This window comes from Natrix helvetica, assembly GCF_964273705.1.
Source record: "Natrix helvetica genome assembly, chromosome: 2".
Taxonomy (NCBI): Eukaryota; Metazoa; Chordata; class Lepidosauria; order Squamata; family Natricidae; genus Natrix; species Natrix helvetica.
In genome coordinates this window covers 204,135,241-204,156,443 of record NC_138552.1, presented here as the reverse complement: position 1 = coordinate 204,156,443, position 21,203 = coordinate 204,135,241, and the positions used below count along the sequence as shown (strand labels likewise).

At 37.6% G+C, this 21,203-nt stretch overlaps 1 protein-coding gene across 4 annotated transcripts in view; it reads right to left on the bottom strand.

Annotated features, from left to right (window-relative positions):
- The window catches only part of UTRN (utrophin), a 389,350-nt gene that overhangs the window by 23,601 nt on the left and 344,546 nt on the right, over positions 1-21,203 (bottom strand). For all 4 annotated transcript variants that reach the window (XM_081943506.1, XM_081943504.1, XM_081943503.1 and 1 more), the window contains 7 exons: positions 19,103-19,214; positions 9,726-9,862; positions 8,691-8,729; positions 8,320-8,385; positions 6,633-6,698; positions 6,035-6,193; positions 4,097-4,340 (listed from right to left, as the gene is read on the bottom strand). In XM_081943506.1, coding sequence (XP_081799632.1) covers positions 4,097-4,340; positions 6,035-6,193; positions 6,633-6,698; positions 8,320-8,385; positions 8,691-8,729; positions 9,726-9,862; positions 19,103-19,214 — 823 coding nt within the window. The remainder of the gene's footprint in view (positions 1-4,096; positions 4,341-6,034; positions 6,194-6,632; positions 6,699-8,319; positions 8,386-8,690; positions 8,730-9,725; positions 9,863-19,102; positions 19,215-21,203) is intronic.

The window sequence follows — 21,203 nt, the reverse complement described above, 5'->3', positions numbered from 1 at the left end:
TAGTATATAATATTATATACTATTATTTCATGAAGAGAGGTGAGGCTCTGCCTCCCCTGCCTCCCCTGACCGCACGTCCCTGTTCCTTGTCTATGGAGCAATAAATATGTTTGATCTGCAAGCTTCCAGATTTTCCTAACGATTTAGTTAAGACATTTATGATTTCATTAGAATTTCTTTTTTAACATGTCTTTATGAAGCTTCCATGTGCAGCTCCATTTCATCTCTAAATCCGACTTGTTATTGCGTATTTTGGACACAATGGCCAAAAATCGCAGCAACCATCAATCCTTGTTGAAATAAAAATAGTAAGTACACCTTCAAATTGTGACCTGAAATATCACGTTTGAACAAGGTGAAATGCAGGATTTCAAAATAATCTTACTAACAGTATTCTCTTTGATACCACCAGCTCAATTAGGTTTTTTTCCCCATAGCTCAGAGAGAATACAGTCTTGACATGTTATTAATCTAATCAACACTCTTCAGTGGATATATCATAATCACAAAGAAATCTTTATGAGATAAATAAAACTGATTTGAAAATATATTAGAAAACCAAACAGTAGCACATGCCACAAGGTTACATAACACCTGTCACCACATAGTCCAATTTAAAACCAATTGAAAAGAAATGCAACTGAACTATCTCACAAATAGTCACTTTAAATGTTTACAAAAGTTGCACAAACAGGTTGGTAGAAGGCTATTATAAAATGTTTCCTGTACACTATGAAAAAAGTAAGATTTGTGAAATAGTTCAATGCCTCAAATACAGGAGAAGTGCTAAACTGGAGATGGACTCCCATATTTCAGAATGAATGGTTTTTACTAATAGTAACAAAGTAAACAAATAATTCTATAGAGGAATTACTGAGTCTGTCGTCTGTACCTCTACAACATGTCTGGTTTGGCTCTGCAACCAAACAAGACAGACACAGACATAGACATCAACGGATAATTAGAACTGCAGAAAAAAACAATTGCTACCAACATGCCTTCCATTGAGGACCTGTATATTGCATGAGTCAAAAAGAAGACTGTGAAAGTATCTACAGACTCCTCACATCCTAGACATAAATTGTTTCAACTTCTACCCTCAAACGACGCTATAGGGTTCTGCATACCAGAACAACAAGACACAAGGACAGTTTCCCCCCAAATTACATCACTCTGCTAAGCAATTAATTCCCACAACACTATCAAATTATCTACAAAGACTGTATTACTATTATTCTTCTCATCCTTACTTGTACCTATCTCTTCCCACTTATGACTATAAACATGTTGCTTGTATCTTTACAACTTATATTGTTTTTATTGTTTCCTAGTATGATTTGATTGCTTATTACCATGTTTCCCCGAAAATACGACATGTCCTGATAATAAGGCCACCACATTTTTCTGGTGGGCAAAAATATAAGCCCTCCCCTGCAAATAAGCCCCTTGGATAATCCCCCATCTCCAGCCAGGCAGAGCGCTGCTCACCAACCTAGCTGTATCCCGAAGGTGCCAAGCCCCGGGAATCGGGGGGGGGGGAGGCAAAGGTGATCGTGTTGCTTGGCGCCTTCGGGATACCGCTAAGTTGGTGAGCAGCGCTGTGTCCAGCCGAAGAGGGGGGTTGCCGGGTGGCTGCTCTCTTGCGAGTGAGCTCCCAAAGAGCCGGGCACAGCCCTCATGGGTGAATGGCTGTGTTGCACTGTCGCAGCAGCACAACACAACAGCCATGAAGCGACCACACTCACGAGCAGCCACCCGGCAAACCCCCTTTCCAGCCGGGCACAGCGCCATTCACTGACCTAGGGGTATCGCCAAGCCGCGTGAGCGCCTGCTTGCCCAGCTCCCACGGCTTGGCGCCTTCAAAATGCCAGTGAAAGGCGCTCTGCACAGCTGGAGAGGGGGGTTGCATGAGTGGCTGTTCTGCTCCCGCTCGCCCGCTTCCCAGCCTCACGATGCCCTGGCCCAGCTCTCCCTGCAGAGCCAGAGCACCACCGCCATCCCAGCATGGCTTTTTCGGAGGCTTCCAAACCGAGTTTTCCGCCAGTGGCCGCTCTGGACGTACACTCTACGGTTGTGGGCCAACTGCTTGCAGAGCGTACAACCATAGAGCATATACCCAGAGCGGCCAGTGCTGGAACACTGTTGAAAAAGCCATGTTGGGATGGCGGCGGCAGCGGCAGCAGAGGTACCTTGGCTCTGCAGGGAGAGCTGGGCCATGGCATCGTGAGGCTGGGAGGCGTGTGAGAGCTCGCACAACCCCCCTCTCCAGCCATGCAGAGCGCCATTCACTGGCATTTTGAAGGCGCCAAGCTGCGGGAGCTGGGCAGCGGCGAACAGGCGCTCACACGGCTTGCCGATACCTCTAGTTCAGTGAATGGCACTGTGCCCGGCTGGAAAGGGGGTTTGCCGGGTGGCTGCTCGTGAACGTGGTCACTTCATGGCAGTTGTGTTGCACTGTTGCAACAGCGCAACACAGCCATTCACTCATGAGGCTGGCAACCCCCCCCAAAAATAAACCCTCTCCTCATAATAAGGCCCAAGCCATATTTTGTGGGTAAAAAGAAAATAAGACTGACTTATTTTCCAGGAAACACGGTAGTATCCTATGACTATCACTAATAGTTGCATCTTATGATTGTTGATGAATGTATTCTATTTTATTTTTCTTTATGTACACTGACAGCATATGCACCAAAGACAAATTCCTTGTGTCTCGACACTTGGCCAATAAAGAATGCTATCCTATCCTATCATATCCTATCCTAAAAGATAAGAAAGTCACATTCCTTACTGTTTTTTTCTATAAATTACCAAAAGAGAGAATTAAAATGCTTATAGTAGCCAACCCATTCAGAGTTTGGTGATCTTTTTTTGGGGGGGGGGGGCTTCAAACAAATTGAAACTCCACCACATTTCTATTTTCCTCACTTTCAAAATCCCAGTTGTAAAATAACTCTATTGCCAGATAATGTGAGATTGACAATATATACAACTATTAAATATTAAGATATTCATTCAGATCCTTCCTTAGGGTGCTTTTCTAAATGTTCCAGGAACATTTAGAAAATGGAAGAACATTCGGAAACCACTTTTTTAAAATCAAATATCACACAGGATTATAGGGAGAGTATGTTGCAGACCCTGTCAAAGAATTTTCCACATTATGGAACATCCTTCCCCCCACGGGTGTGTTGCTGATGGCATTACTGCCGGTTCGGTGTGCACGCAATTTTACGCGTGCATGCACCAGACGCACGCTCTGCATGCATGCGCAGTTGCCCATAAATAGGTTTGCCCATGAGCAGAATATTTAAAAATGAAAAAGAAAACCCATGCCATGCCGACCAGGAGGCATGGCAGGCCAGGACTGCTGCTGGTTCCGGCGACCCAGGCCTGCCAGCCACTACCGGTTCGGCTAAACTGGTAGGAACCTACCTCTGCTTCCCCCTGAGGTGAGGTAACCCCCCACTCCTCTGGCCTGCTGTAAAGAGGTCAACACTTGGCTCTGTGCCCTTGCGTGGGGGGCACAAAGGTCCACACGATTGTGGGGCTGGCTGCTGCCACGAGAGCCTTATGAACTAATGTTATAAATGACCAACTTGAAATTTTTATTTTTGCTTTAGTTTAAAATTTGAAATTGTATGTTGTCATCTTATAATATTAAAACATTTTAAATCCAAAATTAATCTTAATATTTTATTGTTAATTTTATATGCTGATTTATATCTTGATTTATATTATATACTGCCCAAAGCCCCTCTTGAAGCAGATAAGCAGCCTGGAAACATTAAATAAATAAATAAATAAATAAATAAATAAATAAATAAATAAATAAATAAATAAATAAATAAATAAATAAATAAATAAATAAATAAATAAATAAATAAATAAATAAATAAACAAACAAACAAACAAACAAACAAACAAACAAAATGTGGCTTTACTCTTGGCAAAACATTAAAATCATTTTGGAGAGAGAACCCAAACAGAGCACAAAACAGTACGTCTGTAAAAAAGTCAAATACAATTAACTAGCTTTACACTGTGTGTCTATAAATCACTGCTGTCCTAGGGAGAAAGTCGCTGAATTCAATACCTGTTCCAGCAGTTGTCGTAACCTGTGAAGCTGAGATTCCAGCTGCTTGTTGTGGTCTTCCAAGATTTGCATCCTAGCTTCCAGACGCCCTTTGTGTTGTCGTAAAAGTTTGGCCTCTGCAATGAGTTCAGCATCTTCAGTAGTGTGTTGAGGTGACACAGCTGAGTCCGGAGGTGAATTTAGGGCATTGATTCCCTTTCGAAGATGCTGTTCCTTGAGTTGCTCATATTCCACTTGCAGCATCCTGAAGGGAATTTTAAAAAGCAGCTGATTTTATAGCAGAAGAAGGACAGGAAAATCCACTTACAGTTTCTCCTTGTTATCTAATTGTATGAAAAGGTCAGAGCAACTTATAAGATAAATGTTTGACTAGTGAGGGCAGAATATAATGTTAATAGAACTCCCCCCCCCATTTCTGCAGTTTATCTGCGCAAAATAACTCAGAGAGCTGCAGAAAGAAGAAACCTCTTTATCTAACTTTTCCCCCATGTGATTTGTGAAGTGGTGGAAAATGGCTGTGAAAATTCTCCATCCATGGTTTTAAACATTCCCCTTTATACCATCTCAACACTCTTGGAAAGTTAGGGTTAGAGCTATTTTTTTAAATAACTTACAGCATAGTACATAATATATTGCCACTTTTTTGTTTTATACTAGCTGCTGAATTTAATAATGTTTTATTGCAAAGTCGTATGCTGGAGTTCACACAGGACAATAGCAATTTGGCCTATAACACATATTTGAACAGAGAAATCACTTCTTGATGCTACTATTAATGAGTGGCAAATATGAACAAATGAGTCATCTTTATGTCCAAATTAATTTAGAGAAAATCTCACCTCTGTCAGATTGTGCCCCATTAATCAGAAAAACAGCAAGCTCATTTCTTACAGAATTTATTCACCTCACTCAGGAAATACCTGTATTATATATTTTGGTACTATGAAATTCCAAGGATTCAGGCAAGGCCACAAAACATTGCTTGTGATGCCAACTCACTAAAAATTTCTGCCAAATTATAATTTTGAAGCAAAAGGGAAAAAAATGCACTGAGAATAATATTAACTATGCTTAATGAAATTTAATTTTTTTTCTTCTGCTGGTCTAGTGTGTTCTCTTAGGCTTTATAGCTTGGACTGCAGTGAAAATCCTAACTTTGCTGTTTTAGCCAAAGGGCTATGATGCAGGGGTGGGTTCCGGCAGCCGCTACTCCTGGTTCACTCAGGGATGTGCCATACACACGCATACGCAGTACAACAAAAATTGCTCTGCGCAAGCGCAGAAGCAAAAAACAAGATGGCACCACCGGAAGAACTGGTTCGGGGGCGTGGCAGGTCTGGGTTGCTGCCGGTTCCAGCAACCCAGGCCGCCAAGCTACTACCAGTTCGGCCAAACTGGTTCGAATCGGTAGGAACTCACCTCTGCTATGATGGTCCTCAGGCTCATAAAAGTTGGCCACTTCTTGGGAATATAACCTAAACTTTTATTTTAGGCTGGAATCTTTCTAGCTCTATCTGGGGAAGACCGAGATTCGATTTCTGAATTGTACACCCTTTCCTCAACCATGGACCAATAGCGTATCTCTTGCCTTTATATTTTGTGTAAAAAAAAGAAAAATGAGGAGGAGGGCCTCAATTCAGTTTAAGAGAGAGAACTCTGAGTAATATCACTGGGGCAGCAAGAAGTTGGCACAGAGAAACATGAGCAGGTGCCAATTATTTACATTGGTTGAAATGTTGAGTTACAAGAAGAGGACCAAGGAAGGAAATGGCCAACCCAGGAAAGGAACAATTCCCACCATTTCAACTTTGAAAGACTATATTTAGCATAGCTGATTCCTATTTTCCTACTGACACACAGAAATAAACCTCTGACCCTTAATATTTTTTTCATAGCCAATCTTCAAGACATGGTGAATGTAGAACAGGGTTATGGAACCTTTGCTCTTCCTCGAGGTCAGCAATGATTCGTTCAAGTTCTCCTCGTTCTTCTTTCTCCACTGACTTCAAGATCTGGGTTGGACTTTGCGGTTGACTCATTGGCGAATCACCTCCCAGAGTCTGGCAATACTGCTGGATAAGAGCATGCTCATCCTCCCTAGAGATGGAGAGGGTCAGCATAAATACATACTTTGCGTGTTTGAAATATAAATGAATTGTATATGAATACTCAATGCATAACTAATGTCATCATTTTAAATATTATAAAATTGCCTGAAGAGGCAAAAAATAAATGAACTGAAAAATGTATTAACTGAAAAGAAGATAAACTTGCAACTTTATAAAAGATTTAAACTGACTGCCGCTTTAAACAGTAAACCATCTGTGTAACATAGAAGAGCAACCTATTTCTGCATAATATTTTGAGGAGGGTGGGGGACCCTACAGTTATCTAAAATTGCTTAATGGCAAAAAAACCGGGTAAAGCAGTTTTCTACCATTTTGAGACAAAAAACTTACCAAATATTACATAGGCCCTAAACCTAAATGAGTGGTCATTAATTTTTATAATAATTCCAGTTACTAAATCTACTTACACACTTCCTGTGGTGGAGCTACCATCGGTGAAGAAGGAACCATTGCTCCGTTCCATTTGGGCCAGCCTAAAAAAAAACCATATTCATGAAAGATAAATTATGATTATCTTTCGTACAGATTAGTTCTCAATTTAGCAACTGTAGTATTTTTGGGGAGGTTTGATATAGGTCACATCCACCTGACTCACTAAAGTGGGGAGGCAAGGAATGTTGTGGGTTTCAGTCCCCTAAGGATATACATCTGGGGCCCCCCAGAAGAAGGGCCTTATCTGTGGTGGCTCCCTTCTCCTGGAACATTATCTAACACTCTTTTGGAAGGTCCTAAACATGTGGTTCTGCCAGCAGGCCTGGGAAACCCAGAGTGGGACGGAGCCCACTTAATGGCTGGTATGAATGTGTGCTGTTGCTGGGGAGGGGGTTATTTACTTTACTTTACTTTTATTTGCGCTTCTAGACCGCCCCCTCTCCCAAAAGGGACTCGGGGCGGTGTACAGTCCATACAAGAATATTATTTTATTATTTTTAATTTTATTATATTTATTTCTTTTATATTGTGCTTTTCTGTCCTGTGAGCTGTCTTGAGTCGCCATGTGCGAGTAGGCGGCAATATAAATTTTCTAAACCAATCAATCAATCGGAACAACCAAATAACAAGTTACTGCCTATTCCATAATAAATGTTCATTCTTATAACTTAAAAACCTGATGATTTCCTCGGGCTTATCATTTTTGTAAAATATGCTGCCATGTTGTTGTCCCATCTTTTGTTTCTTCCTCCTTTGAAATAAAACTTTATTTCACAACTTTTACTCATAATTTATAATCTTCATATAGGAGATCCAGGAAGGCCTTAAAGTAATACTGAAGCCTAACTGTGCCCTGCATCCACAGAGAATATTTTCGTCGTCCCTGCAGTCCCTCTCAGGGTCCCCAAAAGATACAGAAGGTGGGGTAACTCATCACAGCTTGAACTCACTTTTAAAGGAGGACGGCCTCGCTTCCTCTTTATTAGTTTACAGATGTTAAATAAACTATGTTTGGTATCAGATTGCTTGTATGTCTTAATTTTTTATCATTTGAGCAAAGGATAAACCAATTTATAGAACCATTCAACACCTAAAAGAGATTTAAAAATTCCAAAAACTCAAACTCATAAATGAGGATATATTTCTGAGGCACAACATGTAGTAACCTTTAAGTGGTCATTCAATTATGGTCACAACTTTAATTATGCATTACAACATTTTTCAAAGTTTAACTCTTAAGTTTACACAGATAGATGATAATACAAAAGAATGCATACTTTCTATTTCTGTGATGTTGAACCTATGGCATATGTGCCACAGGTGGTACGCAGAGCCCTCTTTGTGGTCATACTTGCCATCGCTAGCTGCTTTTCAGGAGTGCCAGAAACCCAAAGACCAGCTGGCGGTACACATGCACTCCAGCGTGCGCTAAGAGCAACTGGCGAGCGCACATGCCGAAAACCCGAAGACCAGGTGGCCGGTGCGCAGCTGGTCTTTGGGTTTTTGGCACTCTGGCGCATGCGCATGCATGCACATGCATTCCGGTTTGGGCACTTGGTGCCGAAAAGGTTCAGCATCACTGTTCTATTTTGTAATGTCAATCTCAGTTCTGCGATATATCAACACACAGACACATACACACACACAGAATTTGCCTCTTACCTGTTAGCATATTGTTCTATCCTGGAATGGGTGTCGTCATGAAACAGTTGTGGAGATTGGGAGGGGCTAGCGGAATTTAACAGAAAAGAAGTTGAATTTTCTAAATTATAAAAAAGCAAGATTTTTTTTTTACAGTATTAAACACAAAAGAATGAAATGCCTCTTAAGGGGATGGCCTTGACTCAAACAAATATGGTAGCAAATGTTCACCATTCAGAAGTTTTATTTCATGCCTGTTCTAGTCAAATAAATGGAAGATTCAGAGAAGCAGGATTGTGAATGGTCTCATTCATTTCCACTATTTTGCAGAAGAAATATTTGATATATTAAACTTAGCTACCTTACCAAGCACAAAGATGGAAGATACTTACTCATACTGCTCTGGCCACATACTAATAAGAGTGATAGGACTGAAAGAAAAGAACCATAGAAAGAAAACAGAAGATTAAAATACTGATGCTATTTAGACAAGTACTGCACAATATATTTATTTATTGTTCTACCCCAATATTTTGTTTTAGAAGATGTAGAGAAAAAATGAAATTGCTCATAACCAAACCCACTTCAGAATATATTACAGAGAAAATTGATCATTTGATGATCAAATAGAAGAGCAATAATCTTAAAAACAGTATCTTTCCCCATCCTATAACCAAAAAAGGAACTAATTGAAACCTTACATAGTTCTTAATTGTTTGGAATTTGTTTAAAGTATCTTGCTAAAAATGAAGCTTATACAGATTTTAATAGTATATTACATTAATGTAGAGTGTTCATTCTGTACAATTTGATTTGATTGCAATTTTTTCAGTATATAGACCAATTTTTACAGCTTTGGCATGTATACCATTCAACAAACAGGTGTACAGAAAGTGAATGTATAGAAAACTAAATCTAATGCTGATTCTATTCATTAATGATATCATTACAATGCACGTAAACTGGAGTGCAATTTAAAGAGACTTTCAGGATGAATATATTTGATGAGACCATCTTAAGTGACATGCTTCTCTTTCACTCCAATCACATTGAAAATATGTCCTCCTTTTTGTTTAAAGAATAAAAACCAATTTCTGGGCATGGTTCAGTATGCAATTTTAAAACTGTCTTTAATTCATTCCCACTAAGTAAATGGAACTACAAAGTAATTTTAGCTGTATTGGACACTTTCAGTAAATGTACTTTAAAAATATCTTAAATAAATATAGCTTATATGTTTTATTAAAGGACATTTTACTATGCCTGAATTTTTAATACTTCTGTGTTTTAGCTTTCTTCTTGAGTTCGAACATGTTTAGCTACAAATGAAGTTGCAAAGTATTCTCATTGTAGCTTCTACCCTTAGAAAAAATCTTTGTGAGAAAAAATGCTATATTGAAAAGACCCAATCTTTGTTCAAAACTCACGTCTCTAAATTGTCGCCTTCTAAAACTGTTTGCACTGGAAGATAACCAAGTCGTGGGTGTTTAGCAAAATATTTCTTGGATCGGAACTTGTTTTTTAGCACTTTAGTAAAATCACGTACATCTTCCCCTGATGTTGTCTAGAAGGAGAAGAAGAAACAAAACAGAAAACACAAATTAAATGTTTACTTTCTGCTTGAAATGATGAATGCATTATATTATATTTTCTTCTGATGCTTGTTACAATATGCAAATGACAATGATTTAAAATTACCGGAAACAAAATGTTTCCAAACCCCAAAAAGCAAGAATATAAAAAGCTTGAATTAAAAAGAAAAACAATCCATTTAATAAAGTGAGTTGAACAAAAGTTAGAAACAGACATTATCTAAAAACTCTTCTTATGTTACTCAAAATATGAATTAATATAATAAATTAATTACATTTAAATATTTTCCATATATTCCTAAAATAGACCCAAATAAAATGAAGCATTGCAATACTCATTTACTAGCTTGTCAAAACTAACAGGGCCAGCAGTGTTTTCTATCAATAAGTATATGAGAGTAAAACATAACAATGTTGCTTCTGTATCAAAATATTTGATTCCCGATTTGAATGTTTTATGAGCATATGGACTGCTCATTCAAACAAATGCTGCACTCATGCATTGCCACTAATTGGAATATGAAAAAGTGGATAAATATGTAATTCACCAAATGTAGAATGAGATGATTTCCCCCCCCCCCCCACTTAAGTGTAAGAATACATATTGGTGCACTGAGCTTACCTTCAAAAGGGTAAATGGCTACTTCTCTATGAAGAATAACAATATCAAACAACCACCCATTCATTATTTTGAGTGATTTTTTTTTGTATAAGAGAAGAAAACTAAGATATAAAAGTAGTTTCCCAGATTAATAAAATTGGTAAGAAAGCCAACACAACTTAGAGTTTGATTTTTTTCCCAAGAAAACTTTCTTGAAGCAATTTTTCAGGGTCAAATTAATGCTCAAGCAGATAATGTCACTATTGCAACATGAATTCTGTCAGAAAGAATGAATGGCTAATAAAGAGATGGTACAGTTGTGCTCATAATTCTGTTTTATTTTTATCAGTACAAGAAAGAGTTTTGTATTACAGAATTCACAACCATTATATGTATTCCTGGCTACTAAAAGCACCCAGGAAGCATCAAGAATAATAACACTAACAGTTATCTGAGGTATTTAGAAGCTCTGATCTAAAGTGAATTTTGAATAGATTCATAGTTCCAGGTGAAGTTCCATTAAATATGAAATTTTGTAACTATATATGAAACATGGGAATGTATTTCCAAACACATTAGTAGTTGCTACTATCCTTAATAAGATTTTCGAATAATTAAGAAAGGTTTTGAGATTGGTTTATTGTGATCAATAAAGGACAAAATCAATTTCATTCTGTTTGATGTGTTGCTCAATTTGTTCTTTGCTATAAACACTTGTTATTTTCCAACTCCATAATTTCTCTTTGATTCTTAAAACTAGAAAAAGATTTTTAGTGAATCCCTGCCAAAGAGCCTAGTCACTTTTGCTGAATTTGTCATGTTGGAACAACAGAAAACTTTAATAAATTAGAGACTTTATTTAGCCTTGTGCCTGAAACATCAGCAATTAAAATAGGTCAGCTCAATGTTTACAATTGCTTATGCATTGATTTCCTAAACTCACAAGCTGTTGTAGAAAAAGTGTCTACAACAGTATGAGTAACTGTCCCTTAAGACTGATTTTTTTCAACAAATAACTAATCTATTATAAAGCCGCTTTTCCAAAGCTGAAATGGGTCAGGTCATGCAATACTGCCCCTCACATTTTCATTTCATTGTGCTCTTATTTCTCTGCTATGTATAGAGATTTGAAATACAAAGAAGAGGAGTGCTACCATATTCCTTCTCATACCCCTCAAAAATTCAAACCCAGGGCAAAAAGCTTCAACTTTGCAATGCTAGACCAGAAGGGCTGCGACAAGAGTTGCTGGCACCTGCAAACTTTTTTGTTTTTATAGTCCCTTGTTTGCAAAAATTTGCATAATCAATATTGTGTAACTCTTATGTACAGGCTTTGAATATGCTGGTAATGAAGACTGGCATTTTTTAATAGAAGGATTGTGTTTAGCATTCTTCAGCGTGCTGGAAAATTGAAGAGAGTTAAGGGGCCTCCTGATAACAATCAGATGATTATAAACTAGGAAAGATAAGCAGAGTAAGGTCAGTAGGAAAATGAATATGGAGGTGTGTTTGCGGGGGAGGGAGGCATCTGAATTGAGCAGAAAAGAGCATGAAAAATATAACAACCTGGAATTTATTGGTTTACTTCAGAAAGAAAGAGACTTTAATGAGGAGCTGTTTTGCAATGAATGGATGAATGAATTAAGCAATCAATTACAAATTAAACATTCTTATTACAGAACAAATACTTCCCTATCATGTGGGTATGATGAAATATGATCTCTCTTCATTCTTGAGATTATGTATATAGTAAAATGCACATTGATCTGGCACTAATGTCTTTTTTAGAATGTAGGCATTTATAAGAAGTCTGGTTTGCATCTGTTTCCCAAGCACAACTATGACAAAATGGAGTTAGATTTGACTATAAAATGCTCTTATTACAGTGTAAAACAGAGACAAGGTTTTGATTACAACATGAGAAAACAACCTCAGCCCACAGACCACCAGATCTTTAATTTTGTGATCTTGAAAACATACACTGAAATTCAATGGCAAAACTGCCAATTTTCAGTTGCCCAAATTGTGGCTATTGTTAAAATAAAAGGAAAATTGGTATGTTAAGTCACCACATGGCTTGTTTGCTGTTAAACATTCCAGTAACACCACTCCAAAAAAATTTTTAAAAGAGAGAGAAAATATTAAAAACAAAACAAAACACGAAACCCTTCCTACTTTCTATGACATTTTTAAACTCCCCCCCTGTTTTTACATCATAAATGACTGGCTTTACAAAATGAAACAAAAGATCACCTGATTCTGAGCTGGAAGTGTGAAAAGGAACAATTGATTTGGGAAGGGATTATGTAACATTTCAGTAATAGTTCCTTTAAAACTCCAAAAGTATTTTCAATTTGATTTAAATGCACCCTCCCCTCCAATTTCAGGGCCAGAAGAAATGTCAGAAACAACAGGCTAGGGCACAGATCAAGGCTTAAGGCATTTAATGGTAAGGATGGATGAGAATATTGTTCAGTGGTTTTAAAATTATGATGTTCTTTGTAGAGAAGATGAAAAGAACCCAAGATTTTTTTTAAAAAAAATACAAAATACAGACTTTTATCGAAGGATTTAAAATGCTTGATTTCTACAATTGTGTCAAATCCCACAATGCATTAAACCTAGTTTCTGAATAAAACTATTTTCTAAATTCACCCAAAACACTGAATCATACGCTGATGGAACAGACTAAGTTCATGAAATGTATTGAGCCACTCACAAAATTATAATGAGGCATGGTTAACATGTATGTATACCATGGGTCATCAACCTGGTCCCTACCGCCCACTAGTGGGCGTTTTGGGATTCCAGGTGGGCGGTGGGGATTTCGGAGGTTAAAACCTCCTTTTGTCCGAGTGGGAAGGGGAGGAGTAGAAACTGTTAGCAGGGACAGGCAGAAGCCGTGCAGAGCAGTTGCAAACACGTGGGAAGAGGAAGGGGAGGAGTAGAAACTGTTAGCAGGGACAGGCAGAAGCTGAGCAGAGCAGTTGCAAAATAGGAGAAAGAAAAGGCAGGGGAGAATTGTTGTTGGCTAATAATAATAAGTGGGCTAACTAGCTCAGCCTTACTTTTGTACATAGCCCTAAGGAAGATTTTTAAAAAAGGAGATAAAAAGGAAAAGCACCGAAAGAGGAGACCTTCGTTTGTTCCTTACTAAAATCGAACCAGATATCAAATATTTAGTCTCGCAGCATCAGCCTCAAAGATCTCATTAATCACTAGTAAAGCTAATTTCAATTTACTTTATTGTTTTCTAATTAAACTTTATAAAGTTAAAAACATTATAAACATGCATAAAGTAGAAATAAAAAGATAAATGTATGTACATTTCTTTTTTAAAAAAACACCCTCCTTTCTAAAAAATATTCCGCACTTGCGCAAAAACTGGTGGGCGGTAAGGAAATTTTTCCATCAAGAAAGATCCATTAGTGGGCGGTAGGTAGAAAAAGGTTGACTACCACTGATGTATATAGTGGCTAGATAGGTTTCTACTGGCTTGATTAAACTTATTGTATGATTCAGCTATCTTTCATACAGTCGGCTAAAGTGGTTATTGCTTTTCCTCAGGAGATCCTCATCTTTATGAACACTGTAGTAGCTGGAAAGAGCTGTAAATATTGAATATTCTAGTGGAAATAAATGAGATTATCAATCGGCCCCTTTTGATAAGCACTTAGCAAATTTCAACACTGTCTTTCTAAATGCAACTGAGAAAAATCAGATTTTTAAAAAGCATGAATGATGAAGAACATATGGGCAGTTTTAAATATTCTAATTTCTTGTTTTTGCTGTTTTTGAAGCAGATCAAAAAATCAACTACAAATAACACAAAAGAAAAGCTATGAATAATAAATACCCTTAAAATAATAACAGAGAATAATAAAAATCCTTATTACTGTCAGCTATAAATGTGATGATGAGTCAGCTATAAATTTAATAAACTCTTCAAAAGCTAAAAAAAAGTGCATCCTATTTATTACTTTAGGAGACTATTAAGAGAAGTAACTTTGAAGGCCTTTTGGTACTGTCCATGGGTTTTTTTATGGCAAAGATACTGAAGTAGGTTGCCATTTCCTTCTCCAGAAGGAAATGTCTTTGAACTATGGTGCTGGAGAAGACACCTGTGAGTCCCTTAGAATTCAAGATGATCAAACTGGTCAGTCCTAGAGGAGATCAACCCTGACTGCTCTTTAGAAGGGGTCTAAATCTAAAGCCAGATCCTGAAGATGAAACACAAATACTTTGGCCACCTATTGAGGAGGAAGGACTCACTGGAGAAGAGCCTAATGCTGGGAAAGATTGAGGGCAAAAGAAAAAGGGGATTACAGAGAATGAGGTGGCTGGCTGGAGTCACCAAAGCAGTAGGCGTGAGTTAAAATGGACTTCAGAGGATGGTAGAGGACAGGAAGGCCTAGAGGAACGTTGTCCATGGGGTCGCGATTGGTCAGACACAACTTCGCAACTAACAACAACAACGTTGAATGATTCATGAAATCCTAGGCTAACAATAGGATTCAGACAAGGTTGTTTGGTTCTCTTGTAGAATAAATTTTAAGATTATATACATTATTGCCAATTTCTGGGAATTGAGATCTCCAATGCTCAATTCCAAAGTACAAGTGTTGGATACTACCTATAATGTTTTCTACTCCATTTGTAGAACCTCTAGATTTACAAGACACACCGAGGCAATACAGGGTTTCCTTGGTGCTATGCATTCTGGGAACTCAGCCAATATGAAGTAGAGCAGGGGTGTCAAACTTGATTTCATTGAGGGCTGCTTCAAGGTTGTGTTTGACCTTGGAGGGATGTCCAGAGTGGGTTTGTCCACGGTGGGCATGGCCAGCTCGACATCCCTCATGTTGGGGGGCACCTCTTTTCGGCTGCTATGGCCTCCTGCAGCCCTCTTCCAGTGAAAATGGAGCTCGGGAGGGCTGCATGCGGCTCTCCCGAGCTCCGTTTTCACTGGCAGAGATACCATAGGCCAGTCCTTTGCTGTTTCCAGAGTGACCCCAAAGGCACAACCTGCTTCCATCTGCCACTCTGCACCACACCCACCTCTTGTGCCATGCTAGATAAATGCCTAAATTACTGCAATGGTACCCCAGCCCTGTGCATCAAGACCCTAGAAAGCATTCCATAATCTCTCTGATGAATATTTAGGATGATCATATCTTACCCATTTATGTGGAAATCTGGAACTTTTATGAATAATTACATGCTCCCAGACTTAGGCTGTATTAATAATTGATGCGGTTAGTACTTGAATGCGTAACAAAATGGATGTTGAAATTCCTGGTATTAATGTCCTAGTTCAAGTCTCTCAATTTTTGCTTGCTGCCATGCAAGTTTAAAATAATGTTTTTATATATAAATTCCTAATTACAAGGGAGAAATCAGGGAGGAGGGAGATTGTGAGATTACCAAGAACCCAGAAAGATGCTTTTCACTTACTAATAGAATTCCTGATTAAAGTTAAAATAGTTTTTGTCAAAAGTGCTTTCACCCTGTGAGTTTAAAAATGAGAAGTTGATAAAGGTGTATTTTGTTAAGTATAATGTAATTCTTAATTTCATTTGAGCATTCAGTACAAAAGTGCAAAAGTATGTTGCATCCATCTTCTTTAAAAAATCATGATGTTCTTAAACAAGAATGTGTAGCAATAGTCTACATATTTATATATTTTGAGCTGTCTCCAATGTATAATTTGTGTCTACTGCAATAGAATGCCTGGGGGATTCAGTATCCATGGATTTTAGCCAAAGCGTAAAAACCTGATGTTCAAAGTTTCAGGGATTTTTTAAACATTTATAGTTATATTGCAAAGCAGAAGAAAACTTTGTGAGATTTGAGATCATTTTGGAGTTAGGTCTTATATAATCTATGAAAAATATACTGCTCTATATTTGCTTAAGTTGCAAAAAGCCTCTCCTAAATCAGTTGACTTGAGTATAAATATTTTAATAATTGAAAGTAGTATGGGCAGTCCTCATTTAACAACTGCCTCAGACAGAAATGGCTTGCAAATAAATGGAACTAAATGGTAATAAGTGAATGAAGGCATTTATCACAACAAAAGACTTCAGTTAAAATTGGTCTGTTGATTAAGGTCTGGTCAATTTCAGGCAGCAACTGCCAGCCAGAGGATTCTAACCACCAAGGTCACAGAAATGAGCTTGCTAACTTGCAGTTAGCACATTTTATGGATGTGTTGTAGCTCAGGTATATCAAAAGAGATAGATTGTTTAAGCAATGTTTTCCCCCTGGGACGGACAATAAGAAAAGGACAACAAACGGGTCAGGCAAAAGAGACTGTATACAAGAATACAATTCATTTATCTAAACGAGATGGCAACAGCCAATGATCTTTGCAGTCTCTCCTTCTCTCACACTCTCTCTTTCTCTCTCTCAGTTATGTGATTCACTTAGCAATCATTTTGCTGCAACCAAATGCAATCACTAAATGAGGAGTAACCTGTGTCATTTTTATATCTTTTTTTAGTGTGTTCTTGGCTGTCCGGAACTACATTTCCAAATTGGTTGGCCATACAAATTGAACTAATAAATAAATAAAGTAAGCTGACAACCTTCTAAATTTTTGAACAACCATTCCAAAAACAAAATGTATGAATATATATGATGAATCAAAATGATAAGCAGCGGGACCGTAGAATTCCTAGAGGAAAGCAGAAGAATCTCAGCATACAAAATCATTTTCTCTTCTTTCCTTTAGAAACTTGTTAGGAATAGGAAGTAAATATGCAAGGGTTGCTCCGTCTAATCCTTTTTGACATTACAGATACATATTATGGGGTGGATATAACCATCACACTGAGGATATAATTAGTGCTGCCTTGAATTTTACCATAATCCAATTTTTGCTGTTGAAGCCAGCATTTCAGCAGTGAGACAGTGAAAACAAAAGGGTTACTAAAAGATGGGTGATCACAAGTCTTCATGTTAACTATAAAAAAATATTCCTAATGTTCCATAGTAATTCATGCTGTTGTGCATTACTGTGAAGACAGCACTTCATTTAGTGATGCAGAAAGAAAGGCATTTCCTTTCATCCCCCCCGGAAGTTGCATTCTATCCATCCAAAACCTGAAATAATTGATTATGGCCATACAGAGATTCAAAAACTCACCGCGTGCCAGATTTCGCATCAGGCACAGCAATGAATCTCAATTCTCTTGATGTTCAACCTTGCATGGAAAGGGCTCCCCACAGAGAGCAGGCTGCTTCCATCTCTGGCAGTTTTTAGAAGTTACTTTAAAAAATGAAGCTTTTTCAAAGACCCTTTAAGTAACATCACCTGCATCTCTTGTTGTTCTTCATTATTGTTCTTTCCTGCATGGTTCTGTTTTTGCAATTTGGATGCTGCTTTGGTTCTGCATTTATTTTTACTTTGACATTAGAACTGATGGGAGTCATGACATTGCAAAGGGATGAAAATCAAGTAAATTGCAGCCCGCTGAACATGCATTGGGTCCAGTGGTGGAATGTAATTTTTTTTACTGCCGGTTCTGTGGGTGCGGCTTGGTGGGCGTGACATGGCTTGGTGGGCATGACATGGCTTGGTGGGCGTGGCAGGGAAAGAATACTGTAAAATCTCCATTCCCACCAGGAGTGGGTTTCTGCCGGTGTTAATGCCGGTTGGGTGCGTGCATGATTTGTGCAAGCTCCATGCACATGCACAGTTGCCTTTAAATTCATCTGTGCATGTGCAGAACATTAAAAATGTCCAAAAAAACCCATGCTGTGGCGATCGGGGAAATGGTTTGAGGGCCTGGCAAGTCTGCCATCCCTATCGGTTCGGTAACCAAGTCACCATTTCCACTACCAGTTTGCCCGAACTGGTAGCAACCCACCTCTGATTCCCACCCCACTCCAGGGGAAGGTTACTGCAAAATCCCCATTCCCTCCCAATCAGCTGGGACTCGGCAAGCAGGGAATAGATGGTGGCAGGACCTGTCAAAGGTGGTATTTACTGGTTCTCTGAACTACTCAAAATTTCCGCTGAATATTACCTCTGATTGGGTCCAACCCAAAGGAATGCTGCAAGTGTCTCTGATTATATAGCCACCATGGTAGTTCCAGAAAATTATAAACATGAATTCCTAACTAACATATTAAGAGCAGTCAATATTCATAGACTTTACAAATTCATATCTTTCAAACTGACTTGTGTAAATATATATATATATATATATCAATGGCAATAATAATAATAGCAGATAACAATAAAAGTAATACTAAAATTAGTAAGTGGAATATATTTTTGGGAAAAAAATATTTGTTCAATTTTTTTTAATGAGACTTTTTATTTAAAAAAACCCAAAATGTTATAATATTCTTTTAAACAAAGAATGTTTTCTTTTTAAAAAGTGTAAACAATATTACTTCACAACAAACTTGATCCATTCTCAAAAACATGACTTTACATTTGTTTTACGTTTTCCAATACTAACTACAGTTCTTTTTAATACATTAAGTTTAATTCAAGATAATACTAGTTACCTTGGTAATATAGAATGAATCTTAAAAAACAGAAGAAAGATATAATAGGGAATAAACTAAGAGTAATCAATGAAGAAGACACTATACTCACCGGTATGCAGTATTCCACCATTGGGTAATGTAATTTATGACCCTTCGCTGTTCGACCCGAGAAAAAACAGCTCTGGCAAATATCATAATTGAAATGTTTCAGGCTCCGATATCTGTGAATGGAGTTTGGGAGGGGAAAAAATGAAGACGCTCAATTTTGTAAAAGGTGCAAAAACTTAATGCCAAGCTCCGCAGATGTAGTTACACAAAATGTTAAATTACAGAGTGTAAAACCTAACTTAATTAAGATAGATGAATAGATTGTGACACTATTCCTGGAGCTGTCAATCTCATGAGGATGATCATGATTTGAGTAAAGACTGTGTGCACACTATCCATACCTACTATTTATTCCATTAAAAACTATGCTCATCTACCAATTCTATGAATACCATGGTCAATTTAGTCCTTAAAAATAGAAAATAAAATTGAATGTAGCTATAGAACCAGAAAAAACTACTCTTTAAAGAAATTTAAGGAGAAATTCTAGTCAGTAAAGCCCATTTTTAATTATTTACTGATTGCCGCTAGAAAGACGGCATTTCCATGCAAGAGTATGCCATGACTTCCATAACACAATTATAATTGGTCTGAAAATCAACATCTATCACAGGCTTTCAATAGTTGAACTATTTTCTCACACGCGGCAGGGATGAAGAGAAACCACTGCAGAAGAATGCAGCATATTTTTATACAAATGCATTCCTGAAGGAAGAGATTGATTGTTCAGCATATTTAAAAGGATCACTATTTCAAGATGGTGATTGTCGCCCGGAGCAATCAAAGAAGTAACCCAAAGAAAATTAAGAATTATTTTTTAAATTATAACTTATATCATGGTCTTCTTTGTTTTATATATTGTGTACTAACAGTTGTGTTCACAGCTAGGTTTTACACCATTTATTCAATTAATTTTGATGGCAATTTAAAAGAAGGCGTTTGAAAAAAGGAAGAAGCAACAGAATGATTAACATTCTGTCCAAGAATTTAAAATATTTCAATTTTACGACAGAGCACTTTGATCTGTGACAAAATAAGTTAAGTTGAGACTGCTCATCCCATGGATGTCAGGGCTCCTGGGAGGCTTCAGATGGATAAAAGGCATTTTTGATTAGCAGCTAACAAAAAGATTGTGTTTTATTTAAATTTCCAGCACTGGCTTTAGTGGAAGATTTAACTACAAAATAGGCAATCTCTGTTAGGCTGTCATAAACACTTAATAACAAAATCAACAGAAATATATGATAAGATTACTGGGCTCCCTTTTGTCAATGCCAGCTGACAAATTATTTTACATCCAAATGAATAAAACTGTGAGTTTCAATAAAGGGGAAAATGAATCCATTTTTAAATATATTCTGTGAAGAGAAGATAGGTAAATAGCAACCAGCATTAGCTGTATTAGAACAGCATAACCTGAATGTTCAGTATTTCAGAATCAGGAAAATGCTGAAATGAGCCATGGTAGCACAGTGGTTAGAATACAGTAATGCAGGCAAATTCAGTTCACTGCAAAGAGTTCGATCCTGACCAGCTCAAAGTTGACTCAGCCTTCCATCCTTCCGAGGTGGGTAAAATGAGGACCCAGAATGTTGGGGGCAATATGCTGACTCTGTAAATCGCTTAGAGAAGTCTGTAAAGCACTGTGAAGCGGTATATAAGTCCAAGTGATATTGCTATTGCTAAACAGGGTTTGTAATAGTCAGTGGCTAATGGTGTGGTCTAGTGACATAGAAAACATAATGACCAAGTTTTCTTTTTACTACTGATCCATTTAGAAATGTGGGGACTCCAGAATTCATGATTATTTTTAGCAGATAGGAAGATTATATACTTTTGTGCATCAAACAATATCTGAATGATTGCTGATATTGATGTACTTTAGTCTTAATGCCAAAGTTTGACTATGACTTTTGAATATACTGTATGTAGATAATATAGGCGGTTAGACTGAGAAATGCTGAACCAGCTATTGCTACTCCACTGTGACATAAAATATGATTTAAATAATGTAATTCATTTAAATAATGTAATTTATTTTTATGATTGGTTGCAATAGCCACGTTGACTTTTTTCCTGCCTTCGCTTTGTAATCATTCATT